This window comes from Chiloscyllium plagiosum, chromosome 23, assembly GCF_004010195.1.
Source record: "Chiloscyllium plagiosum isolate BGI_BamShark_2017 chromosome 23, ASM401019v2, whole genome shotgun sequence".
In the NCBI taxonomy this organism is placed as follows: domain Eukaryota; kingdom Metazoa; phylum Chordata; class Chondrichthyes; order Orectolobiformes; family Hemiscylliidae; genus Chiloscyllium; species Chiloscyllium plagiosum.
This window is the reverse complement of record NC_057732.1, coordinates 31,713,161-31,736,565: the sequence shown is the minus strand read 5'-3', so window position 1 is coordinate 31,736,565 and position 23,405 is coordinate 31,713,161. Positions and strand designations below refer to the sequence as shown.

General features: G+C 38.8%; 2 protein-coding genes across 2 annotated transcripts in view; one reads left to right on the top strand and one right to left on the bottom strand.

Annotated features, from left to right (window-relative positions):
• Positions 1-23,405, top strand: part of fbxl13 (F-box and leucine-rich repeat protein 13) — a 314,516-nt gene that overhangs the window by 120,092 nt on the left and 171,019 nt on the right. The window lies entirely within an intron of this gene.
• lrrc17 (leucine rich repeat containing 17) overlaps positions 2,522-23,405 on the bottom strand; it is a 67,721-nt gene continuing 46,837 nt past the window's right edge. Inside the window, exons 3-4 of the mRNA XM_043713825.1 lie at positions 8,852-9,007; positions 2,522-6,748 (exon numbers count right to left, since the gene is read on the bottom strand). Coding sequence (XP_043569760.1) covers positions 6,396-6,748; positions 8,852-9,007 — 509 coding nt within the window. The 3' untranslated portion in view covers positions 2,522-6,395. The remainder of the gene's footprint in view (positions 6,749-8,851; positions 9,008-23,405) is intronic.

Here is a 23,405-nt window from a genome sequence, read left to right as displayed (position 1 = left end):
TCTGGGACTGTCCAGGTGAATTTGAGGTCGGGGTGGAAGGTGTTGGTGAAGTGGATGAACTGTTCAACCTCCTCGTGGGAGCACGAGGCGGCGCCGATACAGTCATCGATGTAGCGGAGGAAAAGGTGGGGGGTGGGGCCAGTGTAGTTGCGGAAGATGGATTGTTCCACATATCCTACGAAGAGGCAGGCATAGCTGGGTGCCCATGGCTACTCCTTTCGTTTGGAGGAAGTGGGAGGATTGGAAAGAGAAGTTGTTCTCTGTTGTCCTTTCTTTCGACTGTGACATCCAGGAATGCGAGTTTGTTGTTGGTTTCTTCCTCCTTGGTGAACTTTATGCCTGTGAGAGTGTTGTTGATGATGTTAAATGTTAAATGTCTCGTTTATCTTGTTTCGTTTTGTGATGACAAATCCACTAAGTAAATAACACATTTGTGATATTTCCACTATGCTAATACATCTCTATTGTACCATCATTGCATGTCAAGGGTAGACAGTTGAAGTTCTCTTTGGCTGGAGTTGGCCATGGCTAAATACTAGTGCGGTATGAATGTTATTTGCTAGTTGTTAACTCAAATCTGAATATTGTCCAAGTCTTGTTGTGTTTGGATGCGGACTATTTCAATATCTGAGAAATCAAAAATGGTACTGAACATCCTGCAATGATTAGCAAATATCCCCACTTATCTTATATTGGAGGGAAGGCCATTAACAAAGCAGCTGTTGATGGTTTGGCATGAGGAACCCTTGCAGTGATGTCCCCTTGAGGCAGGGGACTGCTGCGTGCAGCACCCTCCACCCCAGATCCCCGCTTATCTTATATTGGAGGGAAGGCCATTAACAAAGCAGCTGTTGATGGTTTGGCATGAGGAACCCTTGCAGTGATGTCCCCTTGAGCCTGAGATGATTGGCCCCAATAATCACTGACACCTTGCTTTCGCATTAGGTATTGCTGCAACCTGTGGTGAGTCTTCCCCCGATTCCCAGTCTCTTAAATTTACTAGGACTCCTTGATCCACAAATTATAAAATGTTATTAAGATTGTCAAGAACAGTGACTCTCACCTCAAAATTCAGCTCCATGTTTGAACTATGGCTGTAATGAGGTCAGGAGCTGAGAGCCCTTGTTGGAATAAAAACTGAGCCTTGGTTCTGTACTTGAATAGCCTGCTAGGGGAGTAGTTACATCTGGAGCATATCTTCAGTAATAAGGTGGAATATTATAAGGCTTATAGCTTTTGCTAAATATAATTCATTCAGGTATTAATTGATATCACATGGAGTGTGTAAAATTGGCTAGAGACTGGCATCTGTAGTGCTGTGGAGTCAGCAGATTTTATCTGAACTTTCTCATTGATCACCCATTGCACAATTAAGATGTTTCCTGTCATTTGTTTGCTTCATTTTATCTTGGCTAGGTCCTCTCTGATCACATTATAATTAGCTCTCATCAATTTAGAAGTTCCTATCCATTACCAGTCTAAATCTTTAAAACAATAATCACTCTTACCCATGTGTTTTCCCACTGAAGCCTGGTCTACTTAATGCATCTCAAATTGTCCAGCATCAAATGCTTTTTTTATAGTTTGAAAAATTATTTCAGATATTTCGAAGATTTCTTTCCATTTTCCTTTATGCTAACATTGTCCTGATTAATATTTGGGTAATTACAGTCCCCCAAATTAACCACTTTTTTTTGCATATCTTGGCATTTCCTTTAAGATATTCTTCTCTGTGTCTCTCTCTCATTACCTGGAGTCCTATGGAGTAATCTTTGAAATGTGGTTATATTTTCTTGGTTCTCAACTCCAACCAAATGGACTCCGTCCTTGTTCCCTCTAAGCATAGCATCTTTCCAACTCTAAAATATCTTGCCTAATCATACTGCCACTTTTTAAATCCCAAACTTTACAAAAAAACCACTTTGTATCATTGAATGTTAAATACTCTTTCTCTACTACTTAAGATATTTATCTGTTATTTCCATCATTCATGTTCCCACACTGTTTGAACTTAAAGTGCAACCTTTTTCACGATGTGTTTAGATACATGCATTCTAATTCTGACTTTGTTTTCTCTCATAGTTCTTCCGCTCCTGTCTAATACGGTTTTACTATCTTTTTTGCATTATCCAACACTCTGTCTCAGTTTTTATGTAACTCATTCTTCTCTTCTATTTTTATGTGCTTATGTACATATCCTTGTCAATTTAGTTAAATTCTTCAAGGCTACACTAATGGCTCAGGTTAGCCGCCCATTTTATGTCCAACTTGATTTTATCTTCATTAAAGTTAGATGAAAGAAAAATTGGGAGAGGTGTCTGATGCCATCCTGCCTGCTATCCAAAGGAATGATCTTAACATTGCCTCATAACATTCAAACTAGGGGACACAGCATGTGGGGTGGGACATCACCTTTACCTAACATGTATAATATTTGAATGCTTTTTTATTGTAACAAAATGTTTTCAAAGCTTTAGATCAAAATAATAGCTTGAATAAAACATTAAATTAGATGGGATAAAAACAACAGATAACAATTTTTTTTACGTTTTGAATTTTATCAAGAAAATACATTTCAGTTAACACAGATGAATGATTATGCAAATACAAACATACCAGAAGCAGTGTAGTGGTTAGCAGGAAGTGAGGTAAATAAGTCCACTGCTGATATTTTCATCATCACTAGTTTCTGTAAGACATGACTTGGAGGTGCCGGTGTTGGACTGGGGTGGATAAAGTTAAAAATCACACAATACCAGGTTATAGTCCAGTAGGTTTATTTGGAAGGACTAGCTTTTGGAATGTCGGTCCTTCATCAAGTGGTTGTGAAGAAGGAGCGGTGCTCCGAAAGCTAATGCCTCCAAATAAACCTGTTGGTTTATAACCTGGTGTTGTGGATTTTTAATTCTGTCAGACAGGTCATATTAAAATTAGCCCTAATGTTTACACAAAAATAATAACTAGAAGTTAAATTTAGATGTTAGAGATGAAGTATTCTGGTGAAGCTAAATTAAAGGTTAATTTGACAGCTCAATGGAATGTGAGGAACAAATATCTCCATTAAGCCTGCTATTGATTTTATTATCCCGGCAAGCACAAACTGAACTGTTGTGAAAAAAATGGGTAAACTGACCTAGTAGTGATGTCTCACCTGTGAAGAAATCAGCCAAAAATTGGAATTGAATGGTAGAACAGAGGGCCCCCAACATCAAGAGTTGAGAAGAATAGGAGACAACATAACATTGAGACCTACAATGGAACTGTACAGGAGTTGTGCTGGTCTCTGGTGTAGCTTATGCCACTCTTGTGGCTTCTTAATCAAACCAGAATTGTTAGATGATGCAGTTTGAGAGTGAATGTAGAATTATACAAGGTCTATTAGAGAATGGAAAGAGGTGCACTTAATTTGAAGAAATGTTTCGGGGGCTTTAGCAGGACTGATTGTTACCAATTGTTAAAATGCAAGATATAATACTCAACTCAGGATACTAAAAAGATATAATGCATTTTAGTCTAACAATTAGTTTGCACTGCAAAACCTGTTTGTGTATTGCGTCCCAGTTTGTTAGGTGTTAAATGCTTCCATTGGTTACAATAAAGTTTGAAATGTGATCTTAACTCATTACTTAGAGTTAAAACTTCCATTCCAGTTTTTGGCCATTATTTCCTTCACCTAGCTTTTCAGGACTGTAGAATCAAAGCTGACTTTGACCTTAACCTTGACTATATTTGAACCGTAATAGTAGTTACCATGTTCATTAACAATGGCAATGTTTCTATTTCAAATTTCCTTCAGCTTGCATGTTACATAGCAAATATAATTAAAAACAAAAACAGAAATTGCTGGAAAAGCTCAGCTGGTCTGTCAGCATCTGTGAAACAAAATCAGCGTTAATGTTTCGGTCCAGTGACCTGTCCTCAGACCAAGTTTAATTAAATATTTGTTTCATTTTGGCTGACAGGCTACATGGGACCAGCTCTGAAGCAACGTAAGTTGTAGCAATCAGATGTTGCAACTGTTCTAGGGATGAAAAATTAAAAGACCTAACCCTAAGTGGCCCCAAATGATTAATGATTATGTGGCAATTAAGTGAGAATTTTTCTATTTGATTTCTTCCTATGGAAACATAAGGAAAATGTCTTGCAAAAAATCTTAATATATGGCATAATCACAATTGATCATATATGGCAGGAAGAGTGTCCAGAATGATAAAACATTCAAGTGTTTATTAGTTAGAGAGCCTGAAATAATTTGATAGTATTTTCTTTATTTGGTACTGCTACTGTTTTCTAGATTATTACGAAGAATAAAATACAATAAAACATTTCATAAAAATGCAGCAATACTACAAAAATGTATATAGAGTAGAAACCCGATTATCCAAATACCAATTACGCGAAAATCAGATTGTCTGAACAGAATCTGATCGTCCTGTAAAACCGTTATAACAAAGTGGCGTTACTTATAATGGTGTTGCCATTGCGTCTTTTGTTAGTAGCACAGAGTAATGAGGATTGCCTGCTCTGAAGAAGATCTGCAAATGTTGCATAAAAGAGATGTTAAAGACACTGCTGCAACAATCTCAATCAGTCAATTGTAGCAGTTTTAACATAATTTTAACCAACAATAGTGCAAATATCGGGTCTTTGGTTTAACTGAGAAAAACAGGGAGGTACTCGCACAAAAAATGATGTGGAAGTGTTGCAGCAGATAAGGTGTTAATGACACTGGTCCAACAATCTTAGTCAGTCAATTGTCGTAGTATTGAAATAATTTTATCACGTGAAGATAACTGACATACTGAAGGATTTAACAATGCCTGACAAAGTCAGTGGTGTCTTCATTCCCTCTACGAGTTCGTATCTGGTGTAACTGATCGAGTTTGTTGTACGGTACTGTACTTACCATGTCTGTGAAGAGAAAATGCACCACAGTGACAATTGAACAGAAAAGTGAGATTTTACAGCGCCTGGATTGTGGTGAAAAGGAATAGAGGATTGCACAGAAGTACAACATTGGAATAGTGACAGTGTCTGACATCAAGAAAGCAAGACCAGCAATTGAGAAATTCATCAGCTTAAGTGACAGTGCAAATGCTTTAAAAAGAAAAGCCATGAAGCCAGCAAAGGATGAGCAACTTGACCAAGCTGTATTTTTGTGGTTTTCACAGCAGCGTGAAAAGTGAATTCCCGTATCTGGCCAGATGATACTGGAAAAAGCTGCCAGTTTCCATGAATGCCTCCACACTGGTGAGTCTGATCACAGTGTATCAGTGGGCTGGTTACAGTGCTTCAAACAATCGTCATGGCATTAGGCAGCTCAGCGTTCTTGGGGAGCAGAAGTCTGTGGATGACAGCACGGTGGAAGACTACAGACTAAAACTGCAGTCCATCATTCATGAAGGAAAGTATGAACCTGAGCAATTGTACAATGCAGATGAAAGTGGATTGTTCTGGCGTGCACTGCCAGATAAAACACTTGCGTCCACCCAGAAAAGCAGGTGTCAGGACATAAAGCGCAGAAGGATCAAATCACGATTTTCCCTTGTGACAATGCCACTGGCACTCATAAATTGCCGCTTGTCTGCATTAGGCAATATGCTAATCCCCGTTGCTTTAAGAACTGTGACAAGAACTTGTTTCCCGTGAAGTACAAAGCACATAATAAGGCATGGATGAGATATCTCCTTTTCTCATCCTGGTTCCATGAAGATTTTGTACCTGCTGTCAGGTCACATTTGGCAAGCAAAGGATTCGAGCAACATGCCCTTCTGCTTGTTGACAACACGGGGGCACACACTGTGAAAGGCAGCCAGTCACAATCAGCAGACTATCAAGTGTTTGTTTTTACCACACAACACCACTTCAAGGTTATAGCCGCTTGATCAGGGAATTATTGCAGTTCCGAAAAAATATTACCGCCGTGACATGTTGCATGCTGCCCTGGGTGAAGACAATGTCATGAATTTTTAAGCAATATGCAGTGTTTGTACAGATTTTAGTGATCAACTGAAATAAAACTCTGTTAGCATGCTTTTTAATGCAATTATAGGCATTGCAGTTTCCTTTGTTTAACGTCAAATCAATTTACCGAACAATCAATTATCCGAATGAAAACCTGCCAGCGCAAGGACTTCGGATAATCGAGGTTTCACTGTATTTTTCAGTTGTCTTCCACCTGCCTTACAAAAAAAACTGTGAAATTCCTTGAAAAAGTTGGAATATGCACACCCGAAACTCTCATTTTCCATAATATTGTAATAATACTCAAGGAGGGCTAGAGCAACTGATTTTGGCATATCTAAATGCTTATGTGAAATAAGATTACATATTCATATGTGTAGTTATTTTTTCATATGTAATAGGTAGGCATGGATTACTTGTGCTACAACTATTTAGGGTAACCTTCTGCTTTCTTCTTCTTCTGATTTATCAGAATCATATGTATCAAAATCAACTATTGTCTTTTCTTTGGGACAATCCTCATAATATTTTTTGATATACCTCTGCACAGTCCAGCCTTTATATTCATTGGGTATTGTGCATTCAAGGCCTTCAAATTGTACATTGTAGTGAACCTGCAACCAGTAGGCCAAATAGTGGATTTGAAAATCACATCTCCATGGATTTCCAGTAAGAACCAACTTCTCTATAAAGTACAGGTGCTCCAAGACGCCATATTCAAAGTTGTGCAAAACATTTGAAGATAGATCCAGCTCCTTCAGGCGCAAAAGACCAGCAAATGCAGCTGAAATTTAAAAAAAAACTCAAATTACTTAATGTTGAGTTTATTTTAAGTTCATTTTAAATTCACTGATATTTAGAACAGATTAAAAATTGGTCCAGCGTAGAATGCAGCCATTTGGCTTCTTGAGTTGATGCTGGCTCTTTGAAAAAGCAATTCAGCTGGTCTCACTACCACTAACCTCCACCCACTCTTTCCCTGGAACATTGCAGTTTTAAAAAAAAATCTACATTTATCTAATTCTTTTTTCAAATGTTATGATTTAACTTGTTTAACACTTTGTTAGCCAGTGCAGTCACTGGAAAGAATACTTTTCCTCTTGATGCCTTTGATTCATTTGTTAGTTATCTTTAATCCACATTCTCTGGTTCTCTTATTACCTTCATCAAAGAGAGCACTTGCTGTCTATATATTATCAACCTATCCCTTCTAAGGAGAAAAACCCTATAAACCCTTGTAATTTAAGTATTTAGTCTCTTGAACCATTTAAATACACTCATATTAAAACATTCATTCATACTCCAGCCATGCCCCCCCACCCCCCCACCCCCCTCTTTTACCACTGAATTTCTGTAAAAAGCTTTTGGTTGTTGGTGTTTTACATATTCTCCTTTTCCCTTTCTCCACTGTTCCTCAATTTGTTGTAGTTAGCTTTCTTTTCCCTGTATTATCAATCTAACATCTATCAAATGCACTCTTTTCCTGCTTCATTTCATAGTTGCTTTGTCAACCAGCACTGGCTTTGGTTTTTGCATCCTTCCCCCTCTTGGAAAGTTATGTTGTTAACAGAACACTATTCTCTGTAAAGGTTTGTTTCATTGTTTTGTTATAGGTTTTTTTAAAACCAATCTTTCATTCCAATTTACCTGGGACAGATCTACTTCTATTGGATTCACTTCAATAGCTGATGAGTCCCTATCATTATTGCATAATCTTTTTGTGCCAATATTCTTGGCTTTGGATGTACTGTAGTTCTGAAATAAATTCTCACACTCACCACTGTTCAGAGCTGAATACCAGTCTTGATTAAGTCAGTGGGCAAAACTGTGATGAATGTTTCTCAATATAAACAAATATAGGATCAACCAGTTTGAATTTAATAAGGATGTAGCTGAGCAATTTCTAAACGTGAGAAGCTAGAAATAATGGGTGATTGAAGAGGTACAAGAGAGTCCAGGTACATTATTAAAATGTAATTAATAATTACAGAAATGAAATGCTGACCTTCATATCTAGAGTATACAAATGGGTAGAAGTCATGCTTAAACTATATAAAGTCCCTGTTAGACCACAACTGGTGTACACTGGAAGTTTGAACACTATAATATAGAAGGGTGAATTGGCCATCATAAGGCTTCTGGCTAGACTTAACAGAACAATACCTGGATGCCAAAGGTTAAATTGTGAGGATAGATGGTGGTAGGGATTTGGAAATTTCTTCAGTAATCATGCCAGATCAAATATCAGTTTTAAAACCTGTTGTAATTGTTGTATCCAAAGTTATTAATGAGATCTCAAATTTGCTATTATCTCATTGAATGCAGTAAAAGGTTCTAATGGCTACTTCTTATTCCAGTTTCTATGTTGATGGCTTCAGCTAATGCAAAGAAATGTCCCATTCTTTTAGAAATTATCACTGCATGGCTCAAAATTTATAAATAGATTAAAACAATTGTGAAGAGAAAAAAATTTTGTTTCAGATCTGAGACATCCTTTCTTGTGAAAGATCTCGCATCTGAATCATTGATTCTCTCTTTCTGCAGATGCAGATCTGTAGATTAATTCCAGCACTTCTGTTTTTATTTCAGATTTCCAGCTTCTGTAGAACTTTATTTTTGTCAAACCAATTGTTTCACCTCATATCATGTCAGATCTTGTTTTATTCATAATATTCAGAATTTGCCAGTAGAATGCCAATGATCCTTCTGAATTAATTAATGCAGTCTATTTAGGACTTTTATTTGCAGATTGAGAATTTGCATATTCCCATCCTGAACATTTTGAGGGATTTGGCAGTTTGCAAACTATTCAGTTTCATCTTTTTTTAAAGCAACATCTTAACATATTATAACAACTGTATGTTAAAACACATTGGAATGTTCTTACCAGGATTTATGTATCCTATTGCATTGCTGCTGAGGTTTAATGTTTCTAATTCATTAAAATTCATGAAGTTTTTGGCATTCAATTGTCTGATTTTATTTTTGGATAGATCAATTTCCAGAACTTCAACAGGAATGTCGATTGGAACTTTCATTAGGCCTGTGAAAACAATAAAATTATGTTAAGCCTTTTAAATAATCACACTCTTTTGCTGTTGCACATGAAAGTCAAGCATAACATTTCCTCCATTCTTGTATGTACAGATAATACATAAATGATGAAAGCTTTCAGAGCTCTGAGATGCAGAGGGATATGGGATACCCTTGGAAGATACAGTTAAGGATAATGCAAAGAGATTATACAAATACATTCAGAGCAAAATAGCAATTAGGGAAGGAATAGGACCCCTTAAAGATCAACGAGGCCAACTATGTGTGCAACCACAGGAGATGGAAGAGATATTAAATGGATAAAAAAATTCATGTCAGTTTTTACTATGGAGGACGAAATAGAGGCTAGGGAACTTGGGGGAATAACTATTGATGTCAGGAAAACAGTTCAAGTCAAAGAAGAGGAAGTGCTGGACATCTTAAAAAACAAAGATGGATAAATCTGAAAGACTTGATCAAGTGTATCCCAGGATATTGAGGGAAACTAGGGAAGAAATTGCGGGGGCTGTAGCAGAGATATTTGTATCATTTGTATTAAGGTGCCAGAGGACTGGAGGGAGGCTATTGTTGTGCCTTTATTTAAAAAAGGCTGCAGGAGAAACCTGGGAACTATAGACCTGTGAATCTGACATCAGTGGTGGGTAAATTGTTGGAGGGGATTTTGAGAGATAGGATTTACACACATTAGAAAAGGCAAGGACTGATTAGGGACAGTCAGTATGGCTTTGTGCTGGGAGATAATGTCTCACAAACTTGATTGAGTTTTTTTGAGGATACACCCAAAAAGTTGATGAGGGCAGAACAGTGGACATGGTCTACATGGACTTCAGTAAAACCTTTGACAAGATTAACATGTTAGGCTAAGTAGTAAAGTTAGATCACATGGGATTCAGGGAGAGCTTGTCAATTAGATACAAAATTGGTTTTGCAATGAGATTGGAGGTGGAGGGTTGTTTCTCAGATTGGAAGCCTTTGGCCACCAGTAATCTGCAGGGATTAGTGCTGGTCCATTATTGTTTGTCATTTATACAAATGATTTAGATGAGAATTTAGAAGGCATGTTTAGTCAGTTTGTGGATGACTCCAAAATTAGCGGTGTAGTTGACAGTGAAGAAAGTTATCTAAAATTTTTTTGAAGAAGTAACAAAGAGGATTGATAAGGGCAGAGCGGTAGATGTGATATATATATATATATATACATAGACTTCAGTCAGGCATTCAACAAGGTTCCCCATGGAAGACTGGCTAGCAAGGTTAGATCTCACAGAATACAGGGAGAACTAGCCATTTGGATACAGAACTGGCTCAAAGGTAGAAGACAGAGGGTGGTAGTGGAGGGTTGTTTTTCAGACTGGTGGCCTGTGACCAGTTGAGTGCCACAAAGATCGGTGCTGGGTCCACTACTTTTTGTCATTTACATAAATGATTTGGATGTGAGCATAAGAGGTACAGTTAATAAGTTTGGAGATGACACCAAAATTCGAGGTGTAGTGGACAGTGAAGAAGGTTACCTCAGATTACAACAGGATCTGGACCAGATGGGCCAATGGGCTGAGAAGTGGCAGATGGAGTTTAATTCAGGTAAATGGAGGTGCTGCATTTTGGGAAAGCAAATCTTAGCAGGACTTATACACTTAATGGTAAGGTCCTAGGGAGTGTTGCTGAACAAAGAGATCTTAGAGTGCAGATTCATAACTCCTTGAAAGTGGAGTCGCAGGTAGATAGGATAGCGAAGAAGGCATTTAGTATACTTTCTTTTATTGGTCAGAGTATTGAGTACAGGAGTTGGGAGGTCATCTTGCAGCTGTACAGGACATTGGTTAGACCACTGTTGGAATATAGTGTGCAATTCTGTCTCCTTCCTATCGGAAAGATGTTGTAAAACTTGAAAGGGTTCAGAAAAGATTTACAAGAATGTTGCCAGGGTTGGAGGATTTGAGCTATCGGGAGAGGCTGAACAGACTGGGGCTGTTTTCCCTGGAGCGTTGAAGGTTGAGGGGTGACTTTATAGAGGTTTACAAAATCATGAGGGGCACGGATAGGATAAATAGACAAAGTTTTTCCCTGGGGTGGGGGAGTCCAGAACTAGAGGGCATAGGTTTAGGGTGAGAGGAGAAAGATATAAAAGAGAACTAAGGGGCAAAGTTTTCATGCAGAGGGTAGTACACGTATGGAATGAGCTGCCAGAGGAAGTAGTTGCAACATTTAAAGGCATTTAGATGGGTATATGAATAGGAAGGGTTTGGAGAGATATGGGCCGTGTGCTGACAGGTGGGACTAGATTGTGTTGGGATATCTGGTCGGCATGGACGGGTTGGACCGAAGGGTCTGTTTCCATGCTGTACATCTCTATGACTCTATGATTCTGATTTGGTTATCGGGTTGAGGAGTGGCAGATGGAGTTTAGTTTGAATAAATGCAAGGTATTTCATTTTGGTAAAATGAACAAAGACAAGACTTATACAGTTATTGGTAGGTCCCTACGTAGCATTGAAGAACAGAGATACCTAGAGGTTCATATGCATAATTCTCTGAAAGTTACATCACAGGTAGACAGGGTGGTAAAGAAGGCATTTAGTACGCTTGCCTTCATTGCTCAGATCATTGAGTAGAGGAGGAGGGACCTCATGTTGAGGTTTTACAGGACATTTGTGAGGTCATGTTTGGATACTGTATACAGTTCTGCTTACCCTCTGTAGCAAGGATATTTTTAAATTGGAGAGGGTTCCTTGGATATCCTTGGACTTTTTTTTAAAAACTGGAGCATAGGAATTTGAGGGGTGACCTCATAGAAGTTTAGAAAATCATGAGGAGCATAGATAAGGTGAATAGTAAAGGATTTTTCCTTAGGATAGGGGAGTTTAAAACAAGTGGACATAATTTTAAAGTGAGAGGAGAAAGATTTAAAAGGGATCTGAGGGCAACTTTTTTCACACAGAGGGTGGTATTATATGGATTGAACTGCCAGAGGAAGTAGTAGATGGTGGTACACTTACAACATGTAAAAGACATTTGCTCAGATTCATGAATCGGAAAGCTTTGGAGGAATATGGACCAAACACAGTCAAGTGAGATTTGTTTAGTTTGGGAAACTTGATCAACATGGACGAGTTGGATTGAAGGGTCTATTTCTGTGCTCTATGACTCTATAAATAAAAGGTTTCAGATACACAGGATATTGGTGAGACCACATCTGAAGTACTATATGTAGTATTGGTCAGTTTCTTTAAGGAACAACATAAATGCATTGGAAACAGTTCAGAAAGCATACTAGACTAATCTCTGGAATATGTGTGTTTTTGTCTTCAGAAAGGTTGGATAGGCCAGGCTTGTATCTGTTGGAGCTCAGAAGAATAAAGAGGTGACTTGACATAGTGCATGTGAGAAGGAAGTTTCCTCTTGTGGAAATTTCTAGGAGTAGGTGTCACTACTTAAAATAAAAGGTCATCTAGTTAGGACTGAGATGACATAACTTTTTTTTCTACACAGAGGGTCATGAGTCTTTGGAATGCTCTTCCTTGAAAAACAGCAAAAAAAGAATTTTTGAAATTGTTTTTAAACAGAGGTACATAGCTTCTTAATAATCAAGAGGTGAATAGTTACCTTAGGTACACAGGATTATTGAATCATAAGATAAGCTATTATCTTATTAAATGATACAGCATGCTTGAGGGGCTAAGTAGCCTAGTCTTATTGCTAATGTATTTGTTCACAGATATCTTTGTATGTGTGTTGAACGGGTTGGGAGAGTGGATACTTGGTCTGAGGCAGGAGATGAGAAAGTTGGGAGGTGATGGGAGGGAAAGTGAAGCATGTGAAAAGGTACAGTAAATGGAGAGAAGGTGGAGCTTGTGTTATTGATGGTGGCTGTCTTTCAGTTTGAGAAGATTTCCACTGAAATGTAAGTTTCTGCCAATAATCTTAATGTGACTGAACATGCCAAGTTTTGTCCAGAGATCTTACAGCAGGATGTCCTAAAAGGGTAGTGAGATCTGGGAACCAGGATTTTTTTCCTTTCCTTTTAGATCTATGCTGCTACTTTGCCACATCATTAAGATGGTGTTACTTAATGCATGGTGGAACTTGTTGAACAGGTTGTTGCCATTTTGAACAGTTCACAGCCAACTCAATCCAATTATGAATGTTAATCCTACCAGCTTTCAAGGAGTGCTTCAGGATACCTTCGAAGCTTATTTGATTCACTCATGGAATGCTGGTTATTTATTGCAGGATTTGAGTACAGGAGCAATGATATCTTTCTGCATTTGTACAGGGTTTTGCTGAGATCATACCTGGAGTATTTTGTGCATTCTTGGTCTCCTTTATTTGAGGAAGGATGCTCTATCCATGGAGGGAATGCAACAAAGATTCACCAGACTGATACATGAACAGTAACTGGATCTGTTAGGGTAGTATTCATTGCAGTTTAGAAGAATGAGAAGTGATCTCATAAAATCATGTAAAATTACAACAGGACTAGACAGGGTGAAAAGAGGATGAATGACCCCAATGACTGGGGAGACCAGAACAAGGGTCACAGTATAAGGACTGGCCACTTAGGACAGAGATGAGAAATTTCTTCATTCAGAAATACAGGTGAACCTTTGGAATTTTTTTGCCACAGAAGGCAGTTGAGGATAAAACATTGAATGTTTCCAAGAAGAAGTTAGAAATATTTCTTAGGGCTAAAGGTATCAAAAGATGTGAGAGAAAGTGAGAACAAGGTTGAATGATCAGCTAAGATTATACTGAATGATGGAGCAGGCTCAAAGGGCTAAATGGCCTACCCCTGCTTTTATTTTCTGTTTCTATTTGCAGTTTGAGAAAGTCAGCACTTGCTGAGAAAAATACTTTTAAATTATCTGAACAAGTAACTAGTCCAGTGACCTTGACTTTGCTTGAATGTTCATAGACCTGGCTTCAAGAAGATAGTAGTTGTTTGTTCAGTTGTCTTTCCAGTTCATCCAGAGGCATTTAATTCTAATTTAATGTCAGGATTTTGTCTGCAAGGGAGGAACTATCTCAATAATTTCCACAGCATAATTTCTCTCTCATTTTGGAGTCAGTTACCATGTCACGTTTCCTGAAGATTCTTTTTGGGAGGGGCATGTGGACATTCTTCCCAAATCCATAGGATGAATGAATACAGTTTTGATGTGAACATAAGTAAATTGGTTAGAAGGCCTCAGCTTGAACAATATTGGGGTCACAGACTTTGATTCTCCTCCATTTAATTTTCTTTGTAGTTCTTTTTGGCACTACTACTTGGTAACTGAGGATAGCCTAGACAGTAACATCTGCCACTATGGATTGATATGTTGAAAGTTTTCTTTTCAGTGTTGATGGTTACAATGCTTTTTTGAGAAGTGAAACATCATACTGTGAGTGAAAAGGATTTTGTTAATTTGATCTTAGTCTTGAGCTGCCCTGCTGTAGATCACCACTTTGGACACATAGAAACTCATCTGTTTCAACAATCCCATGAGTAATGCCATTTAGGAGCTCTCTAATCCTAGTAGGCCCACACATACTGGCAAAATTGGTGGGACGTATCAAACAAAGTGTGGTCCAAAACATTCTGCATGGCAGAATAGGCAAAAGATGATCATACATACTCTGCATATCATCAGCTGTGAAGGAAGAAGAAAGCTGCAGCAGCAAGGTAGTCTGATTATCATGGTTTGTTTTGTCACTGAAATTTGACTACCAGCCAAAAAACATTTTGTGGACAATGTCAGCACCCAAAAGTCCACAAGTCAAACAAAGTCGCATGCAAGATTCGACTTGCAAACTCCTCTGTCAGTGGCGAATAGGTGAAAGGATAGGGTTGTGAACCTAGTGTTCCTAGTCAAGAATCCTTACACAGGCAATAAATGCATGAATGTTGTTGGACATCACAAAGCTATTTTTCTGACTGCACCATTCATAACCAAACATTTTGTACTGGTTATGGCTACAAACCCTGAACAGATAGATGATTTAGGAAGGGTGCCCAAACAATAAGTGGGTAATTCAATCAAAGGTGAAACAGAGGAAGTTAGGAGATGTTAAGAAGGGAAGAAAGAAACAAAGGAAACCCAGGTGGTGTAGCAAGTGGGTGACAGTAGTATCTTGACTAGTGTTATGAAGCTGTGGGTGAACTATACCTTTGAAGAAAGTTAAAACCTAGCAGTGACAACACCAAGTATTCTCAATAAGACACAATATAACATGTGTTCCAGCTACTGTAGATTTGAATTCGGCCAATCAGTTTAAAGTATTCATCGAAAAAATACTAATTTTCAATCAGGTTTGAATTGAGTATATTGGCAATTTTAAAAGCTAATGACACAATTTGATGCTTAGGGATATAAGACTGGGAAGAAGTTGAACAGCTGAGAGGAGAACTGCCAAGCCCCAGCAGGTAAAAGACTGCCTGAAAAATAGCTCTCGTAAAAAGTACCTTTTTTGATTAGTAACCTGTGAAGCAGAATCCCTAAGAAGATGACAGCACAGGAAGATCCAAATAGAAGAACCGAAAGCTGCTTGGTTTTGAGATATGAAGTGTTGTTTTGTAAATCTTAACTGGGAGCTTTATCGGACTAGTGTTATAGAAGGGAAGATAAAAGATAGGTTAGAGTGAGGACTTGTATATAGTTGTTAGTTAATTATTCTTTGTTATACTTTAAGGAATAAAGTTTTTAATTCTTACTTTAAGTAGTTCTTGGCCACTCAAATATTTACAGATTACTGCACGGGATGAATCTTCTCTATGTTGCTGGTTTTAAATTAAGCAGTTTACCCTGTGTTGTAACAGTTTGGGGCTTGGGTCCGTGATCTGAACTGTTTTGACAGATTTGAATAGATTTGGGAGTGTGAAAAATCCCAGCAGATTTAAACACTTGCAGGTTTGTCTCCTAGATCTTTAAATAAAACGTAGGTGAGACAATTTGTTTAAGTTTAATGACTTGTGGTTGATTAAATTAAAAGTGAGAGAAATGGCTCTTAAAATAGATAAAAAGGTTCTGGGATTTGAAGATGATTCTCAAATTTGCCAAGAAAGTTTAGAAGGAAAGAAAAATACTATATTTTTAGAATTAGCAAATAAGTTGGATTTGGATTTAACCAAGAACAAAGGTAAAGCTGAAATTGTCAAGGGGTTACTCAAACACTTCTGTGTGTCAGAGAAACAGTGCAGTAGAGGTAGAAAAGCCTAAATTACAATTGAGGAAAATGGAGTTAGAAGACAAATAAAAGGGAGAGAGAGAGAGAAGGAGGAAGGAGCGAGAGAGAGTGAGAGAGAGAGGGAGGGGAAGAGAGAGAATGTTTTTAGCTGAGTAAAGAGAGAGAAGAAAAGAAGAGAGAAAAAGAGAATTTGAACTTGAGAAGTTGCGCCTTAGCAATGTTAACTGGATGGCGATTAAAAGAGAAGTTAGTCATACATATATAAGTATATCAAAGCTCTGCCACATTTTGATGAAAAAGATGTTGAAGCCTTCTTTATTTCATTTGAAAAATTGACTAGGCAGATGGCGAGGTCCGAGGATTTATGGGTAATGCTAGTTCAGACTAAACTGGTAGGCAGAGCTAGTGGGGTATTTGCCGCACTGTCAGATGAGGGGTCAAGAGATTATGAAGAGGTTAAACAGGCTATTTTAAGTGCTTATGAATTGGTACCAGAAGCATATAGACAGCAGTTCAGAAACACAAAGAAGGAACCAGGTCAGACTTATGTTGAGTTCGAAAGAAATAAACATAGTCATTGTGATCAATGGGTGCGTGCTTTGAAAATAGATAGGACGTTTGAGGCTCTAAGAGAGATTATTCTGCTGGAGGAGTTTAAAAAAATCTCACTTCCAGAGATGGTAAGAATTCACATGAAGGAACAAAGTTCAGGAAGTGAGAAGGGCAGCAGAATTAGCAGATGAGTACATGTTCGTGCATAAGACAAGCTTCCGGCCAGAATTTTTTCCTGTGAGAGAGAGAGAAGTTGGGAGAAGGGGAGATCCTACACTACTAAACCAAGAGTAGAGAGCACTGATAAGAATTTACCACAGGATAAAAAAGAATCCCAAGAGGGTAGAAAGGAGGTGAAAGGCCTCAGGTGTTTCCACTGTGGCAACGTGGGACACTTAAAGTCACAGTGCTGGTCATTATAAAAAGCTGTGGGAAAAGATGTAGTAAAAAAAAGCTAAGCTAGTGGCATTAGTGAAGGTAGTAAAGGAGACCCCAAGAACAGCTGAGGAGCTGCAGGAGAGTGCACTGCTGAGGCAGGGGATGGGTATGGAGTGAGTGCTGATCTCTACAAAGAATTATCCTCTTTGGGTAAAATTTACTCAAAGAACAGGGGGAGAAGGACAAGAAATTAGAATTTTGAGAGATACAGGATCTAACCAGTCGCTGATAGTAAGGGATGAGCAAATATGCACTCTTTCTCATCAGTTACCTGAGTGTGTGGTAATTTGTGGGATAGATGGACAGAAATTTAGCATTCCCCTATGTATGATCAGGTTGGAGTGCCAACCTAAGATTGGGGAAGTTACAATGGGAGCGATTGACAGAATGTCAGTTCCAGGAATTCAGTTTGTTCTTGGGAATGATTTGGCAAGATCCAAGGTGGGAGCGACACCCCTTGTTGTGGAAAAGCCCAAGGAAGACCAAGAAACTGAGGAGTTAAAACAAAAATATCCTGGTATTTTCTCAACTGTGTGGTAACCAGATCCCACTATCATAAGTCACCACATGAAGCAAAAAAGTGAAGAGAAAGATGAAAGAGTTGAGGTTCACTTAGCAGATATCCTGTTTGACATAATGGTGCAGGAAAAACCTGAACAGGCAGACAGTCAGACAGAAGTGTTTAGTCCTGAAAGGCTAAGAGACTTGCAACAGCAAGACAAGCCAATAAGATATGTGTACTCTGAAAAGGAGGCAGAGAATATTCTGGAGGGTTATTATCTGAAAGATAGAAACCTAAGGCAGAAATGGAGACCATGCCAGGTTAGTGCAGAGGAGAAGTGGGCCGAAATGCACCAGATTGTTTTGATAGTAGCATACAGACTGGAGGTGTTGCGGGTAGCACATGAACTACCTGTAGGAGGTCACCTAGGAGTATGAAAGAGTCAGGCTAAGATACAAAAACATTTTTATTAGCTGGAATTCACAAGAATATGGTTAATACTTGCTGTACATGTCACACATGTCAAATGGTAGGTAAACCACAGGCGGTGATAAACCATGTTTGTTGCCAATTTCCACATTTAAATAACCTTTCATGTGGGTTATAATTGATTGTGTACGTCCTGTCCCAAGAACTAAAAGTACGAACCAGTTCTTGTTAACCATAATGGATGTGTCTACCAGACTTCCGGAAGCAATTCCATTACAGAGTATCAAGGCAAAAAGGGTATTAGAGGAGTTAGTAGCTCTCTTCACACAGTACGGACTACCCATAGAGCTTCAGTTAGCTCAAGGGTCAAATTTTACTGCTAGGCTGTTTAAGGAGATTATGGATAGCTTAGGTATACAGCACTTTAAATCCAGTGTGTATTGTCCTGAATCCCAGGGAGCTTTAGAAAGGTGGCATCAGACCTTGAAGACCATGCTGAGAGCATACTGTCAGGATTACTTGAAATGATTGGGATAAAGGTATTCCATTCATATTGTTTGCCATTAGAAATGCCCCAAATGAATCTACTCAGTTCACTCTCTTCGAGTTAATATTCGGTCATGAAGCGAGAGGCCCTTTGAAATTAATTAAAGAAAAATTGACAGGACCAAAGTCAGAGATCTCACACTTAGATTATGTATCAGAGATGAGGGAGAGATTAAACTGAGTAGGTGAGTTAGCTGAACAGCATCTAAAGAGGGCACAAAATAGAATGAAGCAGGTGGCAGGTAAAAGCTCTGGGACTCAGACGTTTTCCCGAGAGGATAATGTATTAGTATTGTTACCAGTGATAGGAGTTTCCTTCAAAGCTATGTTTAGTGTTCTCTATCAAATTGAGAAAGAGTTGAGTCAGTTGAACTATTTAGTAAAGATACCAGATAGAACGGAAAGGTACTGAGTGTGTCATGTGAACATGTTGAAACCATATTACACTAGAGATAAAGAACTGGAGAAAAGGTATTAGTTACTGCCCTGCAGAGTGAGCAATCAAATCCAGTCAATATGGATTTTGAGGTGCCTCAAAATAGATTACAAAATGAAGAAGTCCTTGAGGAGTGGGATAGTGTAGTAAACTATCTGTCTCAGGAGCATAGAACACAGTTGAAAGATTTGTTATGACAGTACAAGGACATATGTAAGAATCAGATGGGAAGAAATAATGCTATTGTACATGAAGTAGACGTAGGAAATACCAATAAAACAACACCCTATCAGCTTAATCCATTCAAAGCCAGACAGGTCCAGAAGGAAGTGGAGGCCATGCTCGACGAGGATATCATCAAATCAAGCCAGAGCGAGTGGAGTTCCCAAACTGGATGGGACTCAATGATTCTACGTGGATTATCGGAACGTCAACGCTGTTGCAAAACCGGACTCATATCAAATTCCTAGATTGGAGAACTGTACCGAGAAAGTCGGACAAGCCAGTTACATGACCAAGTTGGACTTAATGCGTGGTTACTGGCAGGAACCTTTATATGAGTTGATGAATTAAATTTCTGCTTCTGTAACCCCAAATGGACTTTATCAGTTTAAAGTGATGCCTTTTGAAATGAAGAACACATCCACCACATTCCAAAGACTCATGAACCGAGTTGTGGCTGGGTTAACAAACTGCACAGTCTATTTGGATGATGTAGTATCTTTAGTAAATCCTGGAAGGATCACGTGGCAAAGCTCTTTGAGCAACTACGAGAAGCAAAATTGTTGATAACCTTAAATAAAATGGAATTTGCGAAAGCAGAACTGACGTTCTTGGGACATAATATCGGTCATGGGAGGTTGACCCCACGGAACGCAAAGACAAAGGCCATCGAGGAATTTCCACGACCAGCCTCGAAGAAAGAGGTGCTTCGATTCTTAGGACTCAGTGGATTCTATTGGAAGTTTGTTCCAAACTTCAGCAGTGTAGTGGCACCGTTAACTGATTTGCTGAAGAAGAACACAAAGTTTCGGTGGACAGAACCGTGGCAGGAGGCATTCAACCATTTGACATAGATATTAACCACCAAACCAGTTTTAGCTGCACCAAACTTTTCAAAAGTTTTTAAAGTTGCCATCAATGTTCGTGACATTGGAGTTGGAGCTGTACTCCTACAGGAAGATGAGGATGGGGTGACGTTTCGAGTCTAACTGACCCTTTGTCAAAGCTAAAAAAAGGGAGAAATAGGGATGTATTTATACTAGGCTGAGAGAAGGTGAGTCATTGCTCCAGAAGCAAAGGTAGCAATAAAGAGGTGATAATGACAGTGCATAGAGAGATTATAGGGAGATTAGGAGCTGTGAATGACCAAGGTTGAAGCCAGTGCTATGTGACAAAATATGTGGGGGATGGGGGGGATGGGTGAAGCAGAGACAAAATGGAAAACAGGGGAGAAAGGTAGCAAAGGGGGGAAAGAGGAGAGGAAAAAAGTGATGTCTATTGCATTTGTTGCTCCCAACGTGGTCATATCGGAGAGACAAAATGGCGACTGGGTGATCACCTTGCTGAGCACCTTCGGTCCGAATGCAATCAGGTCCCGGACCTTCCCATGACTTGCCACTTTAACACACAATCCTGCTCCCATACCCACATGTCTGTCCTTGGCCTGCTGCAATGTTCCAGTGAAGCTCAACCCAAACTGGAGGAACAGCATCTCATCTTCCGACTAGGCACGTTACAGCCTGCTGGTCTCAACATTAAATTCAACAACTTCAGATGATTATCCCATCTCGACCCCTCTGTTTTCATTCTGCTCCGTAATTTTATTTCATTTATTTTGTTTACCTTTTTAAAATATTCTTTTCACTGTTTTGTACCTCATATTTCTTGATTGTCTCTCTTTCTCTCGCTCCCCACTCTCTTATCACCTTTTTCCTCTCCTCTTCCCCCTTTGCTACCCTTTTCCCCTGTTTTCCATTTCGTTTCTGCTTCATCCATCCCCCACACATTTTGTCACATAGCACTGGCTTCAGCCTTGGTCATTCACAGCTCCTCATCTCCCTATTATCTCTGTATGCACTGTCATTATCACCTCTTTATTGCTACCTTTGCTTCTGGAGCCATGACTCACCTTCTCTCAGCCTAGTATAAATACCTACCTATTTCTCCCTTTTTTTTTTAGCTTTGACAAAGGGTCAGTTAGACTCACTGAGATTTTCCAGCAATTTCTCTTTTGGTTTCAGATTCCAGCATCCACAGTAATTTGCTTTTATTAAGTTGAGGATGGGTTTGAACTGCCAGTTGGTTACTTTTCGAAGAAGATCAACACCCACCAGAGGAAATACTCCGCAATTGAAAAGGAACTATTAAGTTTGATACTGGCCTTACAACAGTTTGATATGTCTGTCCTGAACAATGTGTTGGAGACTGTAGTGTACACTGACCACAATCTGTTTACATTCTTAGAACGTTTTAAATATAAGAATATGAGATAATTTTCATGGAGTCTTATATTACTGAATTTTGATTTAAAAATCATACATATTGCAGGTTGGAAGAATGTCATCGCAGATGCGTTCTTGTGGATTTAACTGGTGGAGTTTAGATGAGATTTATCTTTATACACACACACACACACACACACACACACACACATATGTGGGAAGAAGTTAAGGTAAACTTACATTAACGTTATCTGTATGTTAGGGTAATGTCTTTTAAAAGTAGAGAAAAATGAAGCCATCTTATCATTATGATGATTCCTTTTTTCTTAAGGGGGGGAGGTGTTATAAAGATGTGCGTGAACTATATATTTTAAGAGAGTTAAAAGCTACCAGTGACAGCACCAAGTGTTCTCAATAAGACACAATGTAACATGTGCTGGCTACTGGAGTAGCTGGTTGCCCGGAAATGACAAAAAACAGATTTGAATTAGGCCAATCAGTTTAAATTATTCCCTGAAAAATGCCAATTTCCAATCAAGTTTGAATTGAGTATATCAACAATCTTAAAAGCCAATGACACAATCCGATGCTCTGCAGTGTAAGACCAGGGAAAATTGAACAGTTGGGAGGAGAACTGCCAAGCCCCAATGGATAAAAGACTGTCTGAAAAATAGCTCTCTTAAAAAGTACCTCTGTTGATCAGTAACATGTGAAGCAGAATCCTTAAAATGGTGATGGCACAGGAAAATCCAAACAGAAGAACTGAAAGCTGCCTGGTTTTGAGATTAAAAATGTTGTTTTGTAAATCTTAATTGGGAGTTTTATCGGACTAGTATCATAGAAGGGAAGGTAAAAGATATATTAGAGTAAGGACTTGTACATAGTTGTTAGTTAATCATTCTCTGTTATACTTTAAGAAATAAAGTTGTTAATTTTTATTTTAAATAGTTCTTGGCCACTCGAATGTTTACAGATTACTTCAGGGGATATATCTTTTTTGTATTGCTAGTTTTAAATTAAGCAGGGAGTTTCCCCTGTGTCGTAACACTAGATATAGGATAGGAAAATGAAACTATAAGGGAAACACAAAGCTTAAAAGTACAGAAGGAAGAGGGGAGGGGACAGGATATCGAAATGTGTAAAGAAGAGAAGGTACAAGATGTAAGGAAGAAGGTTGTGCAAGGATGATGAGGAGAGGAGAATAATATATGTTTCATAGGCAGAAGATATGTTTGATCAAAAAAACTCCTCTGAAAAGAAAATGGAAAATTCAGTCTTTGTTGGATGAGGGCGCGGAGGTCTATTGTGAAAAGAAAGGAAGAGAGAGAAATAAAAGGGAGCAGCATGAGTGAAAGCTGTTTGCAGCTTCAACTAGGTAAAATCCATCATATTGAAAATGTTAAAACTGCATTGAAAATTCTCTGAGGAATGATCTTAATGTAATTTCCAACTGCAGATGGCACTAGCATTTGTAATAAAAAAATTATGACTCTCGATACGAGAAGCTTAACTAGAGAAGCTACAGAAAGTTGTGTCAGCACACGAAAAGTATCTGGTTCCGTGGTAGCTGCCTTGCCTCTGAATCAGTGGTGCTGGAAGAGCACAGCAGTTCAGGCAGCATCCATTGAGCTTCGAAATCGACATTTCGGGCAAAAACCCTTCATCAGGAATAAAGGCAGTGAGCCTGGAGAGATAAGTGAGAGGAGGGTGGGGGTGGGGAGAAAGTAGCATAGAGTACAATGGGTGAGTGGGGGAGGGGATGAAGGTGATAGGTCAGGGAGGAGAGGGTGGAGTGGCTAGGTGGAAAAGGAGACAGGCAGGTAGGACAAGTCTGGACAAGTCATGGGGACAGTGCTGAGCTGGAAGTTTAGAACTA